This window comes from Prorops nasuta, unplaced genomic scaffold (genome assembly GCF_024137725.1).
Source record: "Prorops nasuta isolate Cenicafe-Biocafe unplaced genomic scaffold, Cenicafe_Pnas_1.2 PNAS00006, whole genome shotgun sequence".
In the NCBI taxonomy this organism is placed as follows: domain Eukaryota; kingdom Metazoa; phylum Arthropoda; class Insecta; order Hymenoptera; family Bethylidae; genus Prorops; species Prorops nasuta.
The window spans coordinates 3,714,754-3,734,354 of NW_027116803.1; the positions used below are offsets into that span (position 1 = coordinate 3,714,754).

At 42.4% G+C, this 19,601-nt stretch overlaps 1 protein-coding gene across 5 annotated transcripts in view; it reads right to left on the bottom strand.

Moving 5' to 3' along the window:
- Positions 1 to 19,601, bottom strand: part of LOC136774122 (uncharacterized) — a 101,317-nt gene that overhangs the window by 12,176 nt on the left and 69,540 nt on the right. For all 5 annotated transcript variants that reach the window (XM_066728229.1, XM_066728230.1, XM_066728231.1 and 2 more), the window contains one exon: positions 18,474 to 18,598. In XM_066728229.1, coding sequence (XP_066584326.1) covers positions 18,474 to 18,598 — 125 coding nt within the window. The remainder of the gene's footprint in view (positions 1 to 18,473; positions 18,599 to 19,601) is intronic.

Consider the following 19,601-nt stretch of genomic DNA (forward strand, 5'->3'; position numbering starts at 1 on the left):
TCAGTCTTGCGTGAAATGTCATTCATTGTGAAGACTCGGGAAATCAGGCAGGCATTCGTTTGCACGACCACATTAATTCGCGTGCCATTGTTTCGCTTTCCGTTCTGTTCTCCCGGCACACAGATTGCAGTCGCACGTCCCTTGAAGACTGCGTTCGTTCACACGGGCTATATTAATTCGCAGACCATTGTTCCATGCTCTGTCGCGTCTAGCTTACGCGTAAGCATGCATTAATTAGCCTGATCGCCAAAATAGACGAGGCGAGCCAAAGTGAACTATACATATATATATATATATATATTTGTTTGCAAACCTCTCGGAAAACAACCATAGCTGCGTGTGTATATATTCAGGCAGGGGTAGAGAAAGGAGGAACGCGCGACTAAAGCTCTCACCCTCTCAACCATAGCCCAATCTTCTTCAGCCCGACTGTTAAACAAACGCCCCTGTAAAAACCACGTGCTCGGAGACAAACTCTCCCGAAAGCTTTGCCTACCCCAACACAGTTACACACACGCGAGAAGTTTCTCCATCGAGAGTTCGTTGCCCCGAAGCCATTGCAAAACGATGGAGGGAGCAATTGAATCGCAGAGAGCGAACGCTTCGCAGCATTTTCTTCGATGCAAAGACAAGCGTGGAAATTTTGCTGGAATTTCCGAGCGGAATTTATGCGCTCGGATATATATCGTCGGCTATATGATTGCCGAATGACGAGCGTTCGTTCGTTCATCGAGCTCGGCGTTAATTCGTGTGTGATTGTGCGCTACGTTCCGGGACATCTGGTTGTCAGCGGTGCGACGCGGTGCGGCGCGGTGCGGCGTTGGCGGTTCAGCTCGTTAATTAGGTCGATCGCATGTTAGCGGACACCGAAGAGGGACGACGAGACAAAGAGGTGGTGAATGGCGGCTGGGGAATGATTGTGCCAGGAGAGGGTGGTGGAGGGATGATTCGAGCTGAAAATAGAATGATAGGGAGTAGAATGGCCGAGTGGCGGAGAGTTGGAAGGGGGGATGCATGGGCAGTTTCGGAGAGACAGCTTGGCCCGCGCGTGCAAGCGTACGTACGTACGAAGGTATAGCTACGTATTAGGTATATATATAACGTAGGTTTGTTGTTGTTGTCGTCGTCCGTGAACCAGCTGCTTTGGGCCTGAAATAACATCGCTCAAACACCATTATCCGTGGTCCAAGGTAGAACTTAACCGGGTCTGCTGCACGATCGCAAATCTGCCTGACTGATTTCATTCGCGCCCCGATCGAGCTAGCCCACCCCTATCCCATCCCTTTACAGCAGAGGACACGCTTTATCAAATGTGCGCCGTTCATTGTCCCACGACTAACTCGATTCCCGAATTTTCCCAACCCTGTTTTTCCATCGACCAGTCTCGCCATGAATATCTCCCGAACTCAACCTCAATTTTCTCCCGCCCCAACTATTTGCCCTGCGATTCAACAAGGATCCTCTTTCCCAAAGGTGGCTTTTATTTAACCTCGACACTTCATTTACTGAAAATACTGCAACCGTCAATTTTTCATTTCTAACGAATTTACTCCCATCTCTCGATCAGTTTACCCGTGCCAACAGTATTGTTGGTTATTGAGCGATAAAACCTTTTGTTAACAAGCTGTTTTTTTTTCTCTAGAATTCCCATTTTCTTGTAAAGCGCGAAATGGGGAGGAGCGGCAGCGTTTTACGCGTTATTTCGATAGAAAAAATCGTTCGCCAGGCAATTTCATCAGGGAGTAAAGCGTATAGCTATGCTTATACGATATACATACGTATAGGAGGATAGGTTGAAAAAGCTGAAATTTGTTCTCGCGCATTGCTTAGGCGCCCGCTTTAAAAGGATATTTGGTCGAGGAACAAAGCACGAGGGTACCGTGGAAAAATTGGCTAGTGTGTTTTACGTGCAGCTTTCCCGATGTCTGTGAGACGAAATAGGAAGAAGCCCGAACGTTATCGGGGCACGTGATTCCTTTTTTGGCCCGATGGAAGGGAGGGAGTGGGAATTTCGACAAGGATAGAAAAATCCTACCTATACACACACATACACACGCGCACACACATATGGAAGATAGCGCAGTAGATATACCTATCGTTATACGTTACGTGTGTGCATCACTGTGTACAGAGTACACGTACATCTATATGTGTGTATGTGGCGAGTGCGAATTGTGCTCGGTTCGAACGATTCGTATCGATCTTGGAACGAAGTGAAAATTTATCGTTCGATGCTTGGCCCAAAAAGCATTTCGATATATTGAAAATTTTCTGGCGCGTTCCAGACGTCAGACTCGGTCGCCGGAAGCTGGAACGATCTTGGGCATCGCTTCGGCTTAGGCTGTAATATAGGTGGATGGAGTATAACACCTTAACGGCATATGGGACATAAATTATCGCTGAATACAATCCTGGGGAAAACGTTTTGATCATATTTCTGCCGGCTCCCCGGGGGTTTGTCGGCTCGGCTGCCTCCAACTCGGAACTCTCCGGGAGGGTGGAAAGTTTATGAAAGGACAGGACGCCCTTAATTGGATGACATTGAAATTTTGCCGTGGCCAAGAAGTGCGCGCAAAAACTGCGGAATACGATAGTATACCACAAATATGCTTGCGGAGGGAAGTCCGGCTTTATCGAGCTGCATGCTTGGCAGCCGAGCAAATTTCTTCCGCTATTTAACTAAATTGTATTACCTGTGTTGGAAACCTTACACAATCTTGCAATTCTCCTGCCATTATACGTAAATTTATCGGACGTTGACGTACCGTACCTAAATTGCTGTTTAACGACTCACCGCCGCTTTATCACTTTTCCACTGAAAAACTTCATGGCAGTTATACTATAGTATATACACGCGCATATATATATATATATATATACGTTATAGGCATCGTGCGGCAAACTGTATCAGGAATCTTCGCGCATAGTCTCCATAATTTTAATGAAAAGCGTTTCTATTGTTATAATATATGCTATGTTGCTGTAACCTTAAATAATGCAGCTGCAGGTTTCCGCTGGAAAACGCTGATTGTGTTTCCATTACTAATAAATACTCCCGGAGGACGTTGCTGCTCTTGTTCGTTGCGCGCTTTCGAATTCGCCAAGTTCCTAATAAACGCTCTCCAGCTTAATTGTGAAAGAGCGTATACGCCGCGCTCGTAATTAAGCGATATTAAACGATATTGATTAAGTCTATACCATTCTCAATTATTATACAGATGTTAACTCGATTCCGATCTCAGAACGATATAGACTTATTGCTCGTACCAGAGAACTATATATACCTCCTTTCAAATAATAATAACTTTCATAACGAACGTACAGCGATTAATATTTCCTGCGTTTAATTCTTTCGAGTCATTCACAGTTTTCAAGTGGTCTTTGTGAAAGATAATATACAGATAACATTGGTACGGTTTATTAATATTTTAGCAGCAATCAGCATTCGTTTGTCCTTGAAAAGATTACTGCGATACGCGCAGGATTCATTTCGAAGCAATTATCGGGGCGAGCTTTTAATTGGGAAAGTTTCATAGCTTCACTCGTGTACCTCTATTTACTTATTTCAATTAATAAATTGTTACAAAATGTGGTTCCTAAATGAATATCAATTGGTGCAAGTTATCGCTAGCGAAGCATTGGAAATGGTCTACGCACGGGCCGCTCTACCTGTGCAGTTATAATGAAAAACAGGAATATATATATAGCCTTGGACAAAAAGCTGCTAGAAAATTCAATTAACCTTTGTTTCTTATTGTATCCGTATGTTAATTCAACCCTAGAATATTTAGAAAAGTAGCGGAGCTTTTGCAAGCTTGATAACGCTACAGCAGTGAAGCCTCGTATAGGTCTAGGCAAGACCGCAAAAGGACTCGGGAACACAGAATTGAACCGCAACAGGGGAGCACTGTCGCATTCCGAAATCTACGAATACAGGAATAGTCCTGTGGGGAGATTTTCTACCTTAGATTCAACTGGTAAGCACTCTAGGAATAGCCTCGAGTTTAAAGATTTCCTCGACATCATGCAAATAGACTTTGTGCAGATATCCGTGGGAAAAAAGTCTCCTGCAGAGAGAGAGAGAGAGAGAGAAAGAGAGTGGCGTACATATACATTCATATGTATATATCCATGTGCAAATAGATATATATATAGGTACATAAGAATTTGGTTTAATCAAACCTGGAGGCATGTACCTACCAAGGGGTTTGTTGATTTTGGGTGTAGCTATGATAAAATCTAAAATGATCATTAAGCGAACGTGTATGGAAAGGCGAATCAGCGGTCCTCGTCGTTCATCATCTTGATGGCCTGGGTCGACGACGAATTTAATCAAAAGGTAATTTAAAGACTGTCAGCCAATTTGGAGCGACCCCATCGAAGAAGTGGGTACACTGTGATGGTAGTGTCGAGGTCTTACGCTTGGTTAGAGAGCTGACGTGCTCTCGCCCTTAGGGGAAGACTGGTGTCGACAAGCACTTGAAGCCGTCCCAGGATGAACGGACGAAAGGTTGCCATGAGTAAATAGAGGAACGATTATCGCCGGAAGGGTTTCGCAGACAAAGTGCTCTCGCCCCCTTCCATGGACGGAAGCAGCGCTTTGACAGAACTGCCTTATATGGAAAAGTCACTTCATCTTCCCCCAAAAATACTCCACACGCACCTCACATTTTCAGCCTTCCGCACAGCTGTGCTCCGCTTATATATCGCATATTTATACCTTCTCCGACTTAACGCGTATATAATTATATATATTCGAAAAATGTCACTGCCCACGCTCCAAAGTAGAAAACCTAGTCGTCGCTCTTCCACTATGTGGACACGAGATCACTGCTCTTTTTCATTTTCATCTTTTTTTTTTTTTTTTAAGTTGGCCCGTTGACAGAGACCCGTGAAATTTGTTGAGGGAAGAACGAGCGATTCTCCCATAGTAGGAAGAAATCAAGTTGGAAAGTATGGCAGTCGATGGATAGGGCGACAAGACATTGTTGCCATTTGAATAAAGTTGGAAAGAATAGCAAGTCGGCGCTGACTGAAATGACGCGAGCTGCTGGCTCGGTGGATGGGGAAAACGAAGAAGAGAGAAGGGAAGAGAACAGTGTTGCTATTCAAATTGCACGTGACAGAAGCGAAGTGTCTACTGCCGCAGGTTGTCAACTTTCCATTTTAAGTTTCTTGACGTATCTAGTCGAAGTTCTTCTCGACATGTTCAACGCTCTGCTTACATTTTCCTCGTTGGCCCACTACCCTCGAGACAAGAGATATTGCGAGAAATAAAATATTGTTCTACCACTTTCCTCTTGGCGTTCGACTCCTACGAAATCTCCGAGATTGATTTCATTCGTTCCTCACCCTCCGGTCTATATCGTCTCTTCCTCTCTACATACGTACCGCGTATAACGCCGCAAACGTTGTGACTATATATAGCGTGAAACGTCGAAGGAAAGGAGAAAAGTACCGGACTATTTTTGGTCACGATGAAATTCGACTGTCGATCTGTTTAATAATTTATAATACTATATATATATATATATATATATATATATATATATATATATATTATACACGAATCGATAGATCTTTCACGGGTAATAATTTATGCATTATTTATAATGTAGCCGCGACACGCCAGATTGAACAACTCCCTCTCATAATTCTCCATTTTTCTATTTGCTAGGCAAAGTTTGGGAAAGATTTCATGGTCGGTTTCGCAGAGTTGAAGCGGAAGACTGGATGAGCATTGGCTAAAAGCAGCAAGGAACGGGGAGCGGGAGGGGAAAGGGGAGAACGAAGAAAGGGCGGCGAAGGTCTCACGGTGTTTCGAGGCTATTTCAGCGTGGTAGCTCGGCGAAACTCTTGTCGAGCGACTGTCGGAGGTCCGGACGATATATGTAGTCAGCGTCGGGTGTAAGTGTCGAGATATTGTGATTTAGGGATGAAAATGCTGGCTCGCTTACTGGAAGAAGGATAGAAGTGGCACGGCCAGCACTCATCCCTTCCTGTTGGTCGGGCAGCTCTCGAAAATGTAGCTGGGTATCCAGCAACCAGCACGTTTTTGATATTCAAAACCACCTTCGCAACGAGTAATACACGTAAATCTCCCCTCCTTCCCTCCACCCTTGCCCTGTACCCTAACACCCTCTGCATATTCCTGCGAACGATCTCAACAAACGATCTCTGCCATCCTCCAAAACATTTTCATATTTTCCTGAGAATTGTTTGTGTATATGAACAATTAATAGTACCTTTATATTTCTAATTATCAATTGGGACGAAGAAGCATTCAATTTACAAATTCCACGACGAACAGGGAGTGAATTGTTCGTTTGGTTATTTTCTATCCGAAAATAAGAGAGGGGGAGAGAGGGGGAGGGATGAAATTTATCAAGTAGTTCGGGCAACTTAATAAAGGTCTCATCGGTATACTCGAGCACAGGGGGTATGTGCTTGATATTCAAAAGCAGGTTCCTGGAAAGTAATACGCGTAAATCTCTCGTGTCCGTATAGCGTCCACGCGTGCCAAGCTGCATCCTCCTTCGCGCAGAGTTATATATATATATATATATAAATGTAGGAGCACTCCCTGGATACTTCTGCAGTATGATCGCTGCTGAAGAGTCGTATTATGATTTCCGCCTCTAGTCATCCGTAAATGCAGCATGATAGTTCTCGGCAGTAGTAAACGTCAAAAGTTTGTAAGCCTGCACCCCCTTCAACCCCCTCCCCCTTTCCCCCACCAACTATTCCGATCTTCTCTCTTTTCTTCCAGTTTTTTAGCAGCTCGTAAAATAATGGCCATTTCGTTATTGCTCAAGTAGAAACACTTGAATCTTTTAGCGCAACGTTGGTGCTTCAAACTTCGGCTCTCGATCGAGCCAAACTTTGAGGCCATAATAGAAATTACGGGTGACCGATTAAAAAATCAGTCCGATGAATAAAACAGCCAGGGATGTGTACAGGCTACTCCATTCTGTTTTGCAAAATTTCTTAGATTATAATTAAGGGAAGCTGACTCGTGGAAAAAGGAGCATTATAATATCCATTCGATGAGGTTTTCGCTTAATTATTTTTAGTGGTAACGACGTTTGAAGATCTCACCAAATGAGGAAAGTTTGTCAGAAGCCGATCTCTTAGGCAAGTTAATAATGAAAGTACGACGACGATATTCCTGCTATTACTTGGCAGTAACGAAAACTCTCTCGAGAGTTATGATTACGTTGAAGTTTGAGCTTATTGTTAGTGAGCTTGCATTAGTGGCAAGCAAGCGAGAGACGAAGAGAAGAAGAGAGTGCTCGCGTTTTTCCGTGGAGCAGCGATAGGCGAGTGAGAGAATTATGGGGATCGCACCACGTCACTTTGCTCGATTTTTGCACTTTCTTCGTCATCATATCGTCTTTCTGGCGATAGAAGTCGAAAAACGACGACAGCCTGCCGGACGCTGCAAATGAAACGCCTTCCTGCATCGCGGCGGCTATCCCTCGGGACTCTTTTTGCTGGAAGGACGCTTCAGTGGATAGCGTTCAAGCAAGCCCAATGCCATACGTCAGCGAATCTATCAATAAATCACCCAGCTCTCCAACGCTGGTACGCAAAAACCACATGGGATTTGACGTCTATCGGAATAACTTTTTGCAGTAAAGCTCCTTGACAAAATCGAAACATTTCTTGCAATTCCATTTGCTGAAATCTTAAATTCCCGTAATCTTTATTACGGTCCGGCGAGAAAGGTGGGTAATCGAATATATATATGTATATATACGCGATATAGATAATAAAGAATCAAATGAATAATATTCGTTCCGAGTGATCAATCGCGATGTATTTATATACTCGGTAGGAAGGTTCTTTGATCCTTGTCGTAGTTTATTTTCCGTCGAAACGCTGAATACATTAAGCTTGAGCGTGTGCTTTGTGGTGCAAGCTCTTTGGTACTTGAGAGGTAGCTCGGTGGGAAGAGAGCCGGGGTCTGTTGACAAACTGCCAAAAGTAGCCGCGTAGCGAGGTTTTTACGGTGTTGGCTCGTTTTAATAAAGCCGCGCTAGCCGCCGAAAAAGCTACGGTGTGATCGATGCGGTCGCTCGCGGATGGGAAAAAGCGCTGCTTAGCATAGGAAGCTCATCTCCGCCAACTCGCAGTCTGCTGCACAAGCTTTGCTCGAGATTCCACGACTACTAAAATTTCGCTAATGCCCTGCGGTACATTCCACGCGACGCAACTTTTCTCTCTCTCTCTCACTCTTTCTCATTTCTCGCAAATTTTTTCAATGCCTCGCATTCACAAATGTAAAGCTTCGCATCTGATAAGCTAAAAGCTGCTGTGTTGCCTTGTTGCTTCCTTCGATCAAAATTGCTGCCCAGCCATGCAAAAGCCACCTGTAAATTCTTACTAATCTTTTTCCCTACTTATGATATACACACATCATTCACATTCATACATACACACACATATATATGATTTATATATACGTTGAATATATTCGAGACGTTGCACGTTAAAGAGATTGAGGAGCCATTTAAATATTAAACCAGAGATTTTTCCCTTTTCCCTCTCAAATTATACTCCACGCATTACGTATATATCGCTAATTGTATACGTGGGCAATTTTTAAAGTTTCGTCAGTCGACGGAATTAGATTAGCTTCTAAAGTTGTTTTCAAGTGTTTCGCAATAGAGCGTGGTTGAAGATTTCTCGCGGAAGAGCATAAAACGTCAGCGAGCGGTCCCTTTGGTCCATTCAGTTTGACGCCACTGGCGTAACCATCTACACCCTACCTTGTGGATGTCTTTCTAGCCCGAGGAAACTTCATCGTCTTGCTCGTTGAGGTCGACGACAAAACCGCGGGTGGCTTTTATTAAAATGTTCAATCCAGAGGTCTCTCCCCCTCTATTTTTTTCATCTCTCCGCTCCCCTCCCTCTTTTCACATCAGTTTGACTATTGGCAAACTCGATATTACTGCGTACCAACCTCCCTGCTTTCGTTCATCGACTTTCCTTCTCCTCCTCTCTCCATCCCTCGCACCCTCCCTCCATCTCGTTCTCTTTACCGTCCTTGATTTCTATTTTTTTCATTGTGCCATCCACTCCTCTTCAGCTTTCACTCTCTTTCTCTCCTTCATTTTTCTACTCACTTTATTATACTCACTCGCAATTTCTCCGAATTTCTCTCGACGCCCCTTTTCTCCGGTATTCCTTCATTTTGATTTCCATTTCGCACGATCCCAGCAACAGTATCGACTTACTCGACGGATTATCCAAGGGCGAAGTCAGATTTGAGCAGATGACGCGCGAACTGACGCAGCCGAGAGAAGCTATCGTGTTCTTAGTGTACTTAGGATCCTATGCTCTCCCTCGAAGAAGCTGGCGGGTATAATCCCTGTAATCCTACCGTTCAGGGCTGCAAAAAGATCATTTCGCGCATTCATGCGTGAAAATCGCCTCTTTCCCGGCATACTTCAACTTACCGCATCTTTGGATTACGATTTCCATTCTCGCACACATAACTCCACTCGTACGTAACGTACATCTCTCTCTACTTACTTTTATCATATACTATCTACATATATATGTGCATGTGTATATACATGATTCTTGCTGCTCTTGAGAAAGGAAAAATAAGAGCCAAGCAAATTCAATGGTTTAGCTCGGTTACATTGCAAATATTAACCCAAATTGCTGCAGCCTCTAATTTATGCCGCTTTAACGATAAAACTGAAGCCAGAATTATCCTTGGCAGAGCTCGAGTCAAAGTTCACAATCGATATGAAATCCGGGGATAAAAGTCAGGGTGAAAAAAAGGATTCGCGAATTTGAGACTGTTGATTTACAATGTTTGGCTTCGAATATTAATTTAAAGTTGGCGAAACCAGTTATATAGAGAGGGAAGGAAGAGGTCTCGAGTGGAGCCAGGCATCCGACGAAAGTTTCGCGAGTACTTTTGCATAATTGAACATTCTTTTTCGCGGGGAAGGACGCCTGTTCTCGAGAAGCTTCGTCCAAGAAAAAGAAGGGAAAAGTAAAAATAAAAGAAGAAGGGGTAGATAGCACCCAGCTCGTTCGGCTTGTCTATGGGTTCGCGATAAAATTCCGTACTTTTCAAGTGCGCAACCTCCGGCTAAATCCCCCTTCTCCCGTCCCAATGCCAGACTACCTTCACCCCCCCCCCCTCTCTCTCAACCTCCCACACACACTCTCTCTCTCTCTCTCTCTCTCTCTCTCCCTCTCTCGAAATCTTCCACCAATTCGCCAACGCCGTATCAACGCGGAGCAATTTCGTAACGGATTTCGAAATCGTTCTCACGGGGGATAAACCGCTTCAGTCGACTTGACTCACGCTCGATTACTACCCCTCTTATCGCGTGCTATTTTAAAATTCTACAGTTTAACCCTTAATTCTACTCGCGAAACATCGCATTGCAAAAAACATGCCGAATATTTTTCATTTCACAAATGGAACTGCGAAACCCTAGCTCTCTTTGTCATAGATAAAGACATGTATATATACACATTTTAGTAAAACACTTTCAACGTAATATCATTATCTCCATCTCTCTTCTCTTTTCTCCACGTGCTTGACGGTAAAAAATCCACGAGTCGAATCAACTGATTTTGAAAGCAATTTTTAGCTTAATGAAAGCCCCACGAGTAATCCTTCATGGAGCTCTCTTGCAGGATTTGCACAGTTGCTGTTTCGACATTTTTTTTGTAACGTATCAGAGTACGAGATATGGAATTTTAATTGGCGTTGTACCTACTTGCACCTCGCCTCGCCACTCGTCCAAAAGGACGAACAGTTTTTGCAGAATACGCGCAGCGTGCAGATAGCCTCTAATCTTTTTTTTCTTAGCAGAGCGCGGAGAGGAGCGTTTCACTTGTAATTCCAACCTATATATATATATATATATATAGTATATAGCATTCGTTTGGTTTTGCACTTGTAATACAGTGGAGTGTATTTCGATTGGCAAAATAGCTCGTGGAGGTAACTACTTTTTCGAGGATTCGCGAAGGCATCTTAGCGGTTTTCGTGGAGCAACGGGAGAGAAAAGTGGAAACGCGTCCAAAGCAAGAGGGTGGAATGTGAAAGATGGAAGAAGAAAATAGAGGAAAGAAGAAAGAAAGGGGAGAGAACGTGAAACGCAAACGGAGGTCGTCCGTCGCGGTCGAGGGGGATGAAATCGCTAAAAGGAATGCGCAGTGGAGCGAAAGGGGCCTCGAAGGGATAGTGAAGAATGAAATAATGTAGGAAGAGCTTTAAAAAGCTTCGCTTGAAACGACTAGAAAACTCGTGAAGGCATTCTCGCTATTTTTTTCCTACAATCTACTCCGCCATCGTCAAACTCCTATCTGCCAGCTATAATCTAGGCTCTTTCTCCGCAGCATAATCATAGATTTTTGTTTGAATTAAAACGTTATTATTAAAACGTCGTAGCTTTCTTCTTTTCCATCGTAAAGACATTTATTCGTGTGTATTTTACGATTTTATATTATTTTTAATGTTATCAAACTTTTTTTCCTATTATTAACATTTTTCGTTAGCTTGGATTATCGCCTGCAAATTTTATCCAATACTCGATAATGTAATTATAAAGTAAATTGGAATATAATTAGGTACGTGTTACCGAACGAAGCTTTTATTGTCAAACAAACATGTTTATTATACTTTAATACACGTATACTACAGCTCAGACTTTATATCTATGAATGTAGATCGAAATGAAAATAATGAGTTATGGTATGATGATTCGGGACATTGAAACGTTTAGTAATGTGCCAAACAAGGGCACTTTAGGTGTCTGGTATTTTTATTTTATGATAAAACATTGGAAATTATATTAATGATTTCAGAAATATATTATCGCTTATCTGGACTGCCGGCATAATAATCCATATATGAGTTTATGGTATTATTTAATTATTCGTTCGTTAGCACATAATTATCGGTAGTTAATTTTATTCCGCATAAAATATTCAAAAATCTATATTCTTGTGTATAAACACAATCTCAAATACTATTAATTCCTAAAATATTATTCCTTGTTAAACAACGTAATCGATTATCCCATATTTGCGATATACCGTTCGATTCGTAAAAGTTTCAAGAGAATTTCTTAAGAATTTAAGGTCAGACTATACATATATCTATATATATATAAAAAAAAGAAAAAACGCCCGAGTATATTTAATCGTGTTTTTTTAGCAAGTTTTGGCCTCTGAGAAAACCCGAAGAAGAGTTCGAAAATCTCGAGAGAGCGGTTTCGGGTTTATTAAGGTCATACACAGCGTCTTGGAGTGGGCCATGCCGCACTTATTATTACAATCTTTAGTGGTTTCGCATGGTTACTTAAGTTGTGACCTCCTCTTAGTGACTTAATTAAGATATCTCCAGAGACTTATGCAATAATTTCTCAGCCAGTGATGGAATTATGCAATGAACACCCTCGGCGCATAAATATATATAAAAACTGAAATAAAATGCAAGCTACATTATATTTTTTCCTTATTCTAATAAATACTGCAGATACTGACAAAATATTAGCAACAAAACTCACCATATAATGATATAAATCATAACGAGAGGAATTTGTATGAAATATCTCATAAATTTGTGCCCATGTAATATGTGAAGCATAATAATAATGTTGCCTTACAATGATAGAGTTTAGCTTTCTTCGTAAGCACTCTATAATGCACTCCTTGGTACATTAACCCCGACTTACACACAAACTCCTGACTACTTACACTCATTTACTATGATGCATAACGAGCTTATGAGGAAAATACAACTAACAGAATTAAACGTGAGTTAACAACAAATACATAATATCGCCCTATGAAGTATGCCAAAGTCTACAATGTATTTGTATAAAATGGGAAAAATTAAAATCCGGGCTGAATAAATATTAAACAACATTGTAAAACAAATGCAAGCGTATATTTACAGTTGAAACGAAAATTCGATTCAATCCATTCGCAACGACGAATCATAATTAATTAGAATACACTGGCATTTTCAGATTAATCTTAGCTATATACATACCTATAAGTGAAAATCAAGCAAGGCAAATAAGTATAGTTTGTGGCGAACGGTCGATCAATTAGGTTGACACACCTTAAATGTAACGACTTATCAAGTCGTTCAATTGATACGAGTGACGAGAACAAGTTGGTGTATGTACCTATAAACACATCGATCTCCCATCGTGATTAGAAGTAATCTATATCCGGCAGCATAACGCAAATGATATTCTCCAAAGCCGAAACTCTATCAGGACGCGCGTATATACTTCTTTATGCCTGCGCATTCGTTAATTAAAACTTACACAAGTAGAGAAATTTCGTGAATAAAGGTGGAGGTATCATTAATGCAAATGAAGTCATTACAAAAGCAAGGATTCGTCGTAGAGGTTCGTATATGCAAAAGTTAATTATTAAAGCGCGGGGTAGAGAATTTATTAGGTCCCTCGTTCAGCATTATTGGCAATAAATGCACGTCGCAGAAATTTCTACGGGTTCTTTGCTGGATCTGGGGTAGATTTCCCGTCGAAGAAATAGCGTGTATGCTAACGCTGGACAAACACGCTAACGCGCTCAGCCATATATATTATAGAGTATAGTATATGTATATATATAGCCTTGAAGGAGCATTTAAGGTGGTGGTGGGCTCGGAGAGCAATGGGAAAGGGCCGCACAGTGATTCATGCCGTGCTTCTCAGTCTCGCGCGAAACAATTACAACTATGCCCCAACAATTTATATTTCCACGCTTTCCAACACAATCCTCACCTCCCGCCCACCTCCTCCCTCGCGTTTGGCGCAGTTAAATGCTATTACTTCAGCTGTTGCAGATAATTTCCCTCGTTTGTCCGTTGTTGGATTCTGTCTCGCTCAGGTTGCTGGGAGAAATTTGTGAATTCAGGCCAGGACGTCCGGGTAAGGAAGAAGCGAGAATAAGAGACTAATTTCAGGATTAATTGTTAATGCGATGAAACGCCTTGCGGCTAAATGTCAGACTCATTCCAGCTTTGAGGGAGCCTCGCTCCATCCATTTCACAATGAACAAGCCGAGCTTAACTTTCGTTAAATTGTGATTAAAAGGATTAGTGCGTGTTTTTGCGTGAATCCATCTCCAATGCACTTGTAAAATCTTGAGTGAAAAAAGTTTCTCGCCGACTCGCTCGTCCGCTCGCTCGCTGATGAATGCCAGAATTTCCACGCGTTACATTTTGTAATCAGATTTTATAGAGAAGTTATGGTAACGCCCGACACGCTTGAGCTATGACAATAATTAACGCAGACGTGCCGAGGCTCGGGGACTGCCGCCGACGACGCACGGCTAATTGTTGCACTTTCGGCTATTATTTTCGTAATACAGACTCATCTCGCGTCTTCCGCTCCGTTAATGCTAATTGTTGCTCGCCTACCCCTTTGTCAGCAAAGCGAGCAAGAAATGCAGTTTATTCTTAGCTCGACAGGCGCCATGCAATTTATGCATGAGTAATCTGCAAATCAGGGCTTTTTAAGCATTTATTAAGCCATCTTTCTCTCCTTCTTTCAGCTTCTCTACTTTTTAATGGCGTATTAAAAAATTCATTGCGAGTGTTTCGCCAGGTACCATAATAATGATGAAACTATTAGACACATACTCATTCTATTCCGCACTTATACTGTATATATATATATATATATATATATACATGTACATTGCGAGTAACAGCAGCGAAAAATGTATATATATATATATATAAAGATTTTGGCCAGCAATAAAAACGGCTAGCAAGAATGATGTTGACGGGTTGGCTATCGATTTAAAGTGTGTAGCGTCTTTGCTATCGAGATTCCTGGATAATATATTGCACGAGGCTCGTTCGTGCAACCTAAAAGCGATTGGTCCATGGCTCGCATTATTGGGGTCGAGGAAATCGACCCTGTATTGCATACCTCTTCCTTCCTATTTCTTCTTCTTTTTCTTCTTATCCTACCTCTATATATACTTTCTTCTTTTTTCTCAAGGCTGCTTTTGATCTTTCCAGCGAGGGATCTTTTCGGTACGCCGGAATAGGTACACAAAATTGCCAGAAGCTCCATCGTCTCAAAGTCCCATAGTCAAATATCGAGCTTCCATTACTTACATATATCGCTTGCGGTTTTATCCAGAATTGTTCGAGTCTCGAATACGCCTCTTCGCTACATCGCTTAATTTACCCATACACGGTTATATTCGAGAACCTATATAGCTATATGTATAATATATTGTAGATACTACATGTACGTATATTGTACATTACGCTCGCACTGGTTGCGACAAAAATGAAGGAATTATAAGCTGCGCGCTATATACATAGATATATATATATATATAGCGTTATCCTTTGCTGGCAATCATCTGTTTTCTCAGCATCTCGCTGAGGTAAAAGAGCTTTCTGGTAGGTGCAATGTAAACCTTCGAAAGCCCGGAGATCGGCGTGGTAAGCTCGATATAAATCAGAGAGGCTCTATGCCCCCATCTTAACCGGATGCTGCACTCTCGTCCTCCTAGCGATATCTGCCGTGTCCATCTTTTCCCTCTTGCCAGAGAGACCTCTGCGTTCACTGCTCGGACACGTAATTACAAGCCTTAGGTGGAGCACTTCTGAGTTCCGGTGCTTTCAGAGTTAGCGTACCTTTTGACCCAGCCTCGAGAGAAGCTAAAGGATCAGATCGCTACCCACGAGGGGATCCGTTCCTCCTTTCTTCCATTTCTCCTCCCCCACCCACCCCAACTCACCCCTCCTCCTCCATCTTCTTCTTTCTGCTTCACTGAAACATTTTAGCCAGAAGGAAAAGACCTTATTGCATCCTATTTTACGATCTGCCACTCTAGTAAAATAAATCGTGCAAAAAAAACCTATCTTGTTATTTCTGCCTATCCGGCTGCCATGCCAGCATCACCACTCCTGCTCTTGTTTGTTCACCACTGTACTATATATATATATATATATATACGGACCCACCACCACTCTTTGCCGCACTCGCAATGTTTATATATAACATACTTTGTTCGCTGATTTATTCATTTACCATAGCACTTAGGAATACAAATTTGTTTATCGAAAATTGATGCATGAAATTGCGTGTACTTGGCTAAAAGCCGAGTCGAAGGGCGGGCTTTCTTCCACGTGAAACAGAACGTGTTTACCTTGACAATAATTCGGTTAATTCTCTCAAGCTCGCTGCGAGGCGCTCCTTATATATACGTACATATATATGTACATGTATATAGAAGCTTTTTATCGCATTTTTGCTAGAATAAACAGGTAAAATATAAGGAGGTAGAGAGGGAGGGGGGGGGGAGACAAAGAGTAGGATAAATTTGAGTGATTGGAAGAATTGAGTTGGGGTAATCCACATGGAAACCTTTTACGAATTTATCTATTTGAATCCTCCCTGGTGAATTAACGAATACTCAGCTCCTTATTCGTTTAGCCGGTACAGCTGAACGTGTCGGTTTTCTTAAAAGGAAAGACAAGGGAAGCCACATATCCTACTCCTCTCCATACTCGCACACAACACGCACACCCACACACACATATATATATATCTTGTATAGCTTTGCGATTTGCTAAATTCAATGTAGCAGCGAGGAGAGAATACAAAGCATCTCGAAATATCAGGGAAATACGTATATGAAATCGATGGAAATGCGAGAAAAATTATAAATCCATTATTGAAAAGTTAGCACGGCCATTGTGTGGAAAGATTTGAAGAATAATTTAAAAAGACAATGAGACTATAATTCGAGAAATTGATTTCAAGTACGAATCGGAAAACTGTTGAGATATTTGAATGCGTTTAAAAGGATGGAGATGATGCTTTACTCAATTCAGGATCGATCCTTAATTACAAGCCCGGCAATAGGGACGGCTGAATTGCTTGCTCGGTAGTCGAGGTTTGTCTAAAGTGACGTCATTTCCGAGTGAGCAGCTACACGATCGGACTGATTTTTAATCGAGCCATTTCATTATAGAACGAATTGAGGCAGTCGCTGCGTCGTCGCTTCGCAAATCCGTTGATCGATACTCGGCCAGTTTTTTGCTCACGGTGCTTTTCGTAAAAAGAGGGATATAAAGAGAGAGAGAGAGAAAGGGAAAAAAGAAAGAGCGCGTGGGGGGGGGGGGAACCCAATTTCTCCGCTTAAATATCGTAAACAGCGGCAATCTCCGAGCGAATGGTCACGCAATAGCGTGTAAAGCTATAAAGTATAAGGGTTGGAAGAAATAAGCAGTCGGAGTTGGTTTTGCATGGGCATGCGAGGCCGCCGAGTTAAAAGGAAAATCTTAAAGATTGGAGGAGACGTACGTTGACGGAAGTAAATCCCCTCATTGCGCATTCTGGATTCGATTGAAGTGGACCGCAACGATGGCATTAGGGACGGATTTGGAGTGGCTGTGTTCTCCGATTAATTCTGGATCTTCTTGGCCGGTTACTGGTCATTTTCAGGGCTCTATGGCTTTCCCGAGCTCGCCGTACGACTCTGCGCGGCATAAAGTGGCTGGCCAAGGATGAGTGGACTTGCGACTTCACGAGCATCCATTGTCCCTGCCAGAGCTCGAGCATTGTTCGGGCTGACGCGGACAGAGGGGGATCGCTCTATCTACCCCTCTACGTCTGATGCCGTTACTGCGCGCCGTTCTTCCACTAGCTGCTGCCCAACAGTCTCCATATGTATGGCCAATATTTGAAGTCGAACCTTAAGTCCTGTGCGCGGAGGTCATGACTGTTCCCCAACTAACTCGCAAGATCAAAACTCGACGGCGTGGATCAGCCAACACATTGTTGGTTTCCCGCAAAACTCCAGGAGAGAGAGAGAGAGAGAGAGAGAGAGAGAGAGAAGGGGAGAGAGAGACTGCAGATACAGCACAACAGCCAGAGCTGCTACGTGAACAGCTTGCAAACGTCCCGTCGCCACCTCCAAAGTCACTCTCCATCCCTCCAGCCTATACTTTTTCTTTTTACCTCCACCCCCACCCCTTTCAACCCCCTACAGCTGCCTCTGCTGCCTTCATATTTCTCCCGCTTCTTTTCCTTACTCCTCACGTGCTGAAAAAGTCTCTCCTTTTAATCGCCACCTTTGCCTTATTTTTCTTCCGATGCCCATTCATCAGCGACACAGCTTGCTTCGAGTTAAACGATCAAATCCTAGTTCCAATCGATACCTCATATATAGCGTGTGTGTACTGTACCTTCACTATTTATATATATATATATATATATATATATATATGTATGTACCTTTCTCGATCTTCCAGTCCTTAAATTTATTTCTATACGTATATATAAATATATACACACACAAACACATGTAACACTAATTTCCTTGCCTCTCTCGTTCTTCGCTTCATGGAAAAACTTGGTATTTGCTTCTAAACGTTCAAAGTAGTTCGAATATATATAAGATTTTTGTACCGAGATGATTTATCGATTGTTCGGTTAACTCACCGCCGAGAAGAAAAAGGCCGCAAGCTACCAGCGTTCTGTGATCGGAATAGCAATGACCGATGAGAGCCGAAATGGTACCAGCCAGGATCAAAGTAACGGCGACTACTTGAAATGGAGCTGAAATTCTGAAACAATAAAGACTCGAGTTATTATCGCAGTCAATTTATCGAAATTTATGGAGAACATTTGGATAGAGTGCAGTGTGGGGGCAAACGTAATAATCATTTGTAATAATAGTTGCACGTATGCTTGATAAATGTTTTAGCATAGGCCTATATAAGGTCTATTGTCGTGCCGTTGACAGGCTTTAAATAGTTTCGCTCGGGAAGTGAAAATGGATAAAGCAGGCAGCCAACGCACCGTTTGCATTTCCGAGTATATATGCGTTAGTTTATATATATATATATATATGTGAGCGTGTGTATGCGTGTACAACGCTTGCAGCAAAATAGTTTAAACCGCACACACAACCCACAGCCTGAAATATCAATAAAGCTACTTATCCGCAGCCAATAGATGCAAAAATCTTTCTCTCCCATTGGTACATGTAGCTATATGACATCTGAAATTATAAAAGTGGCGCATTTTTCTCTATACTGGATAATTGACAATAATTGGAAAAGTCGTTGAATCTTTGCTTTATAGCGAAGATACTGGAGGAGAAAAAAGATGGAAAGGGGGAGGGGGGGGGGGGGGGAGCAAGGACACAGGGGACATCGTAAAATTTTTGATCGATACTCTCGTTGACTGGGGACTCCTGCCAAACTCTCGTTGATGATCGCGCATTCTCCACTGAGCATCGGAGGCAAGAAAGAACGAAGGAAGGCCTCTCCAGAGTTAAATTTATTACCTTTTTACGTGCTCCGTAAAGTCTCGATGACGTGACGGACCCCCACCTAATTCTACGCTTTTTCCTCGCTCACCAGCACCTTGTTCGACTCATACTTTATGGTGACTGATCGGGAAATTGGAAACGGGGCTCGGAGCTTCGAGATGAATGTCCCGAAGCTTCCAGTCCATGATTATCGTTATCGACGCGCTATCTTCCCATATCGATCGGTTACATTTTAATAACGTTCAATCTCCCGTCGGCTAGAGTTTATCCAAGCCAGGGGAAAGCCAGCCATC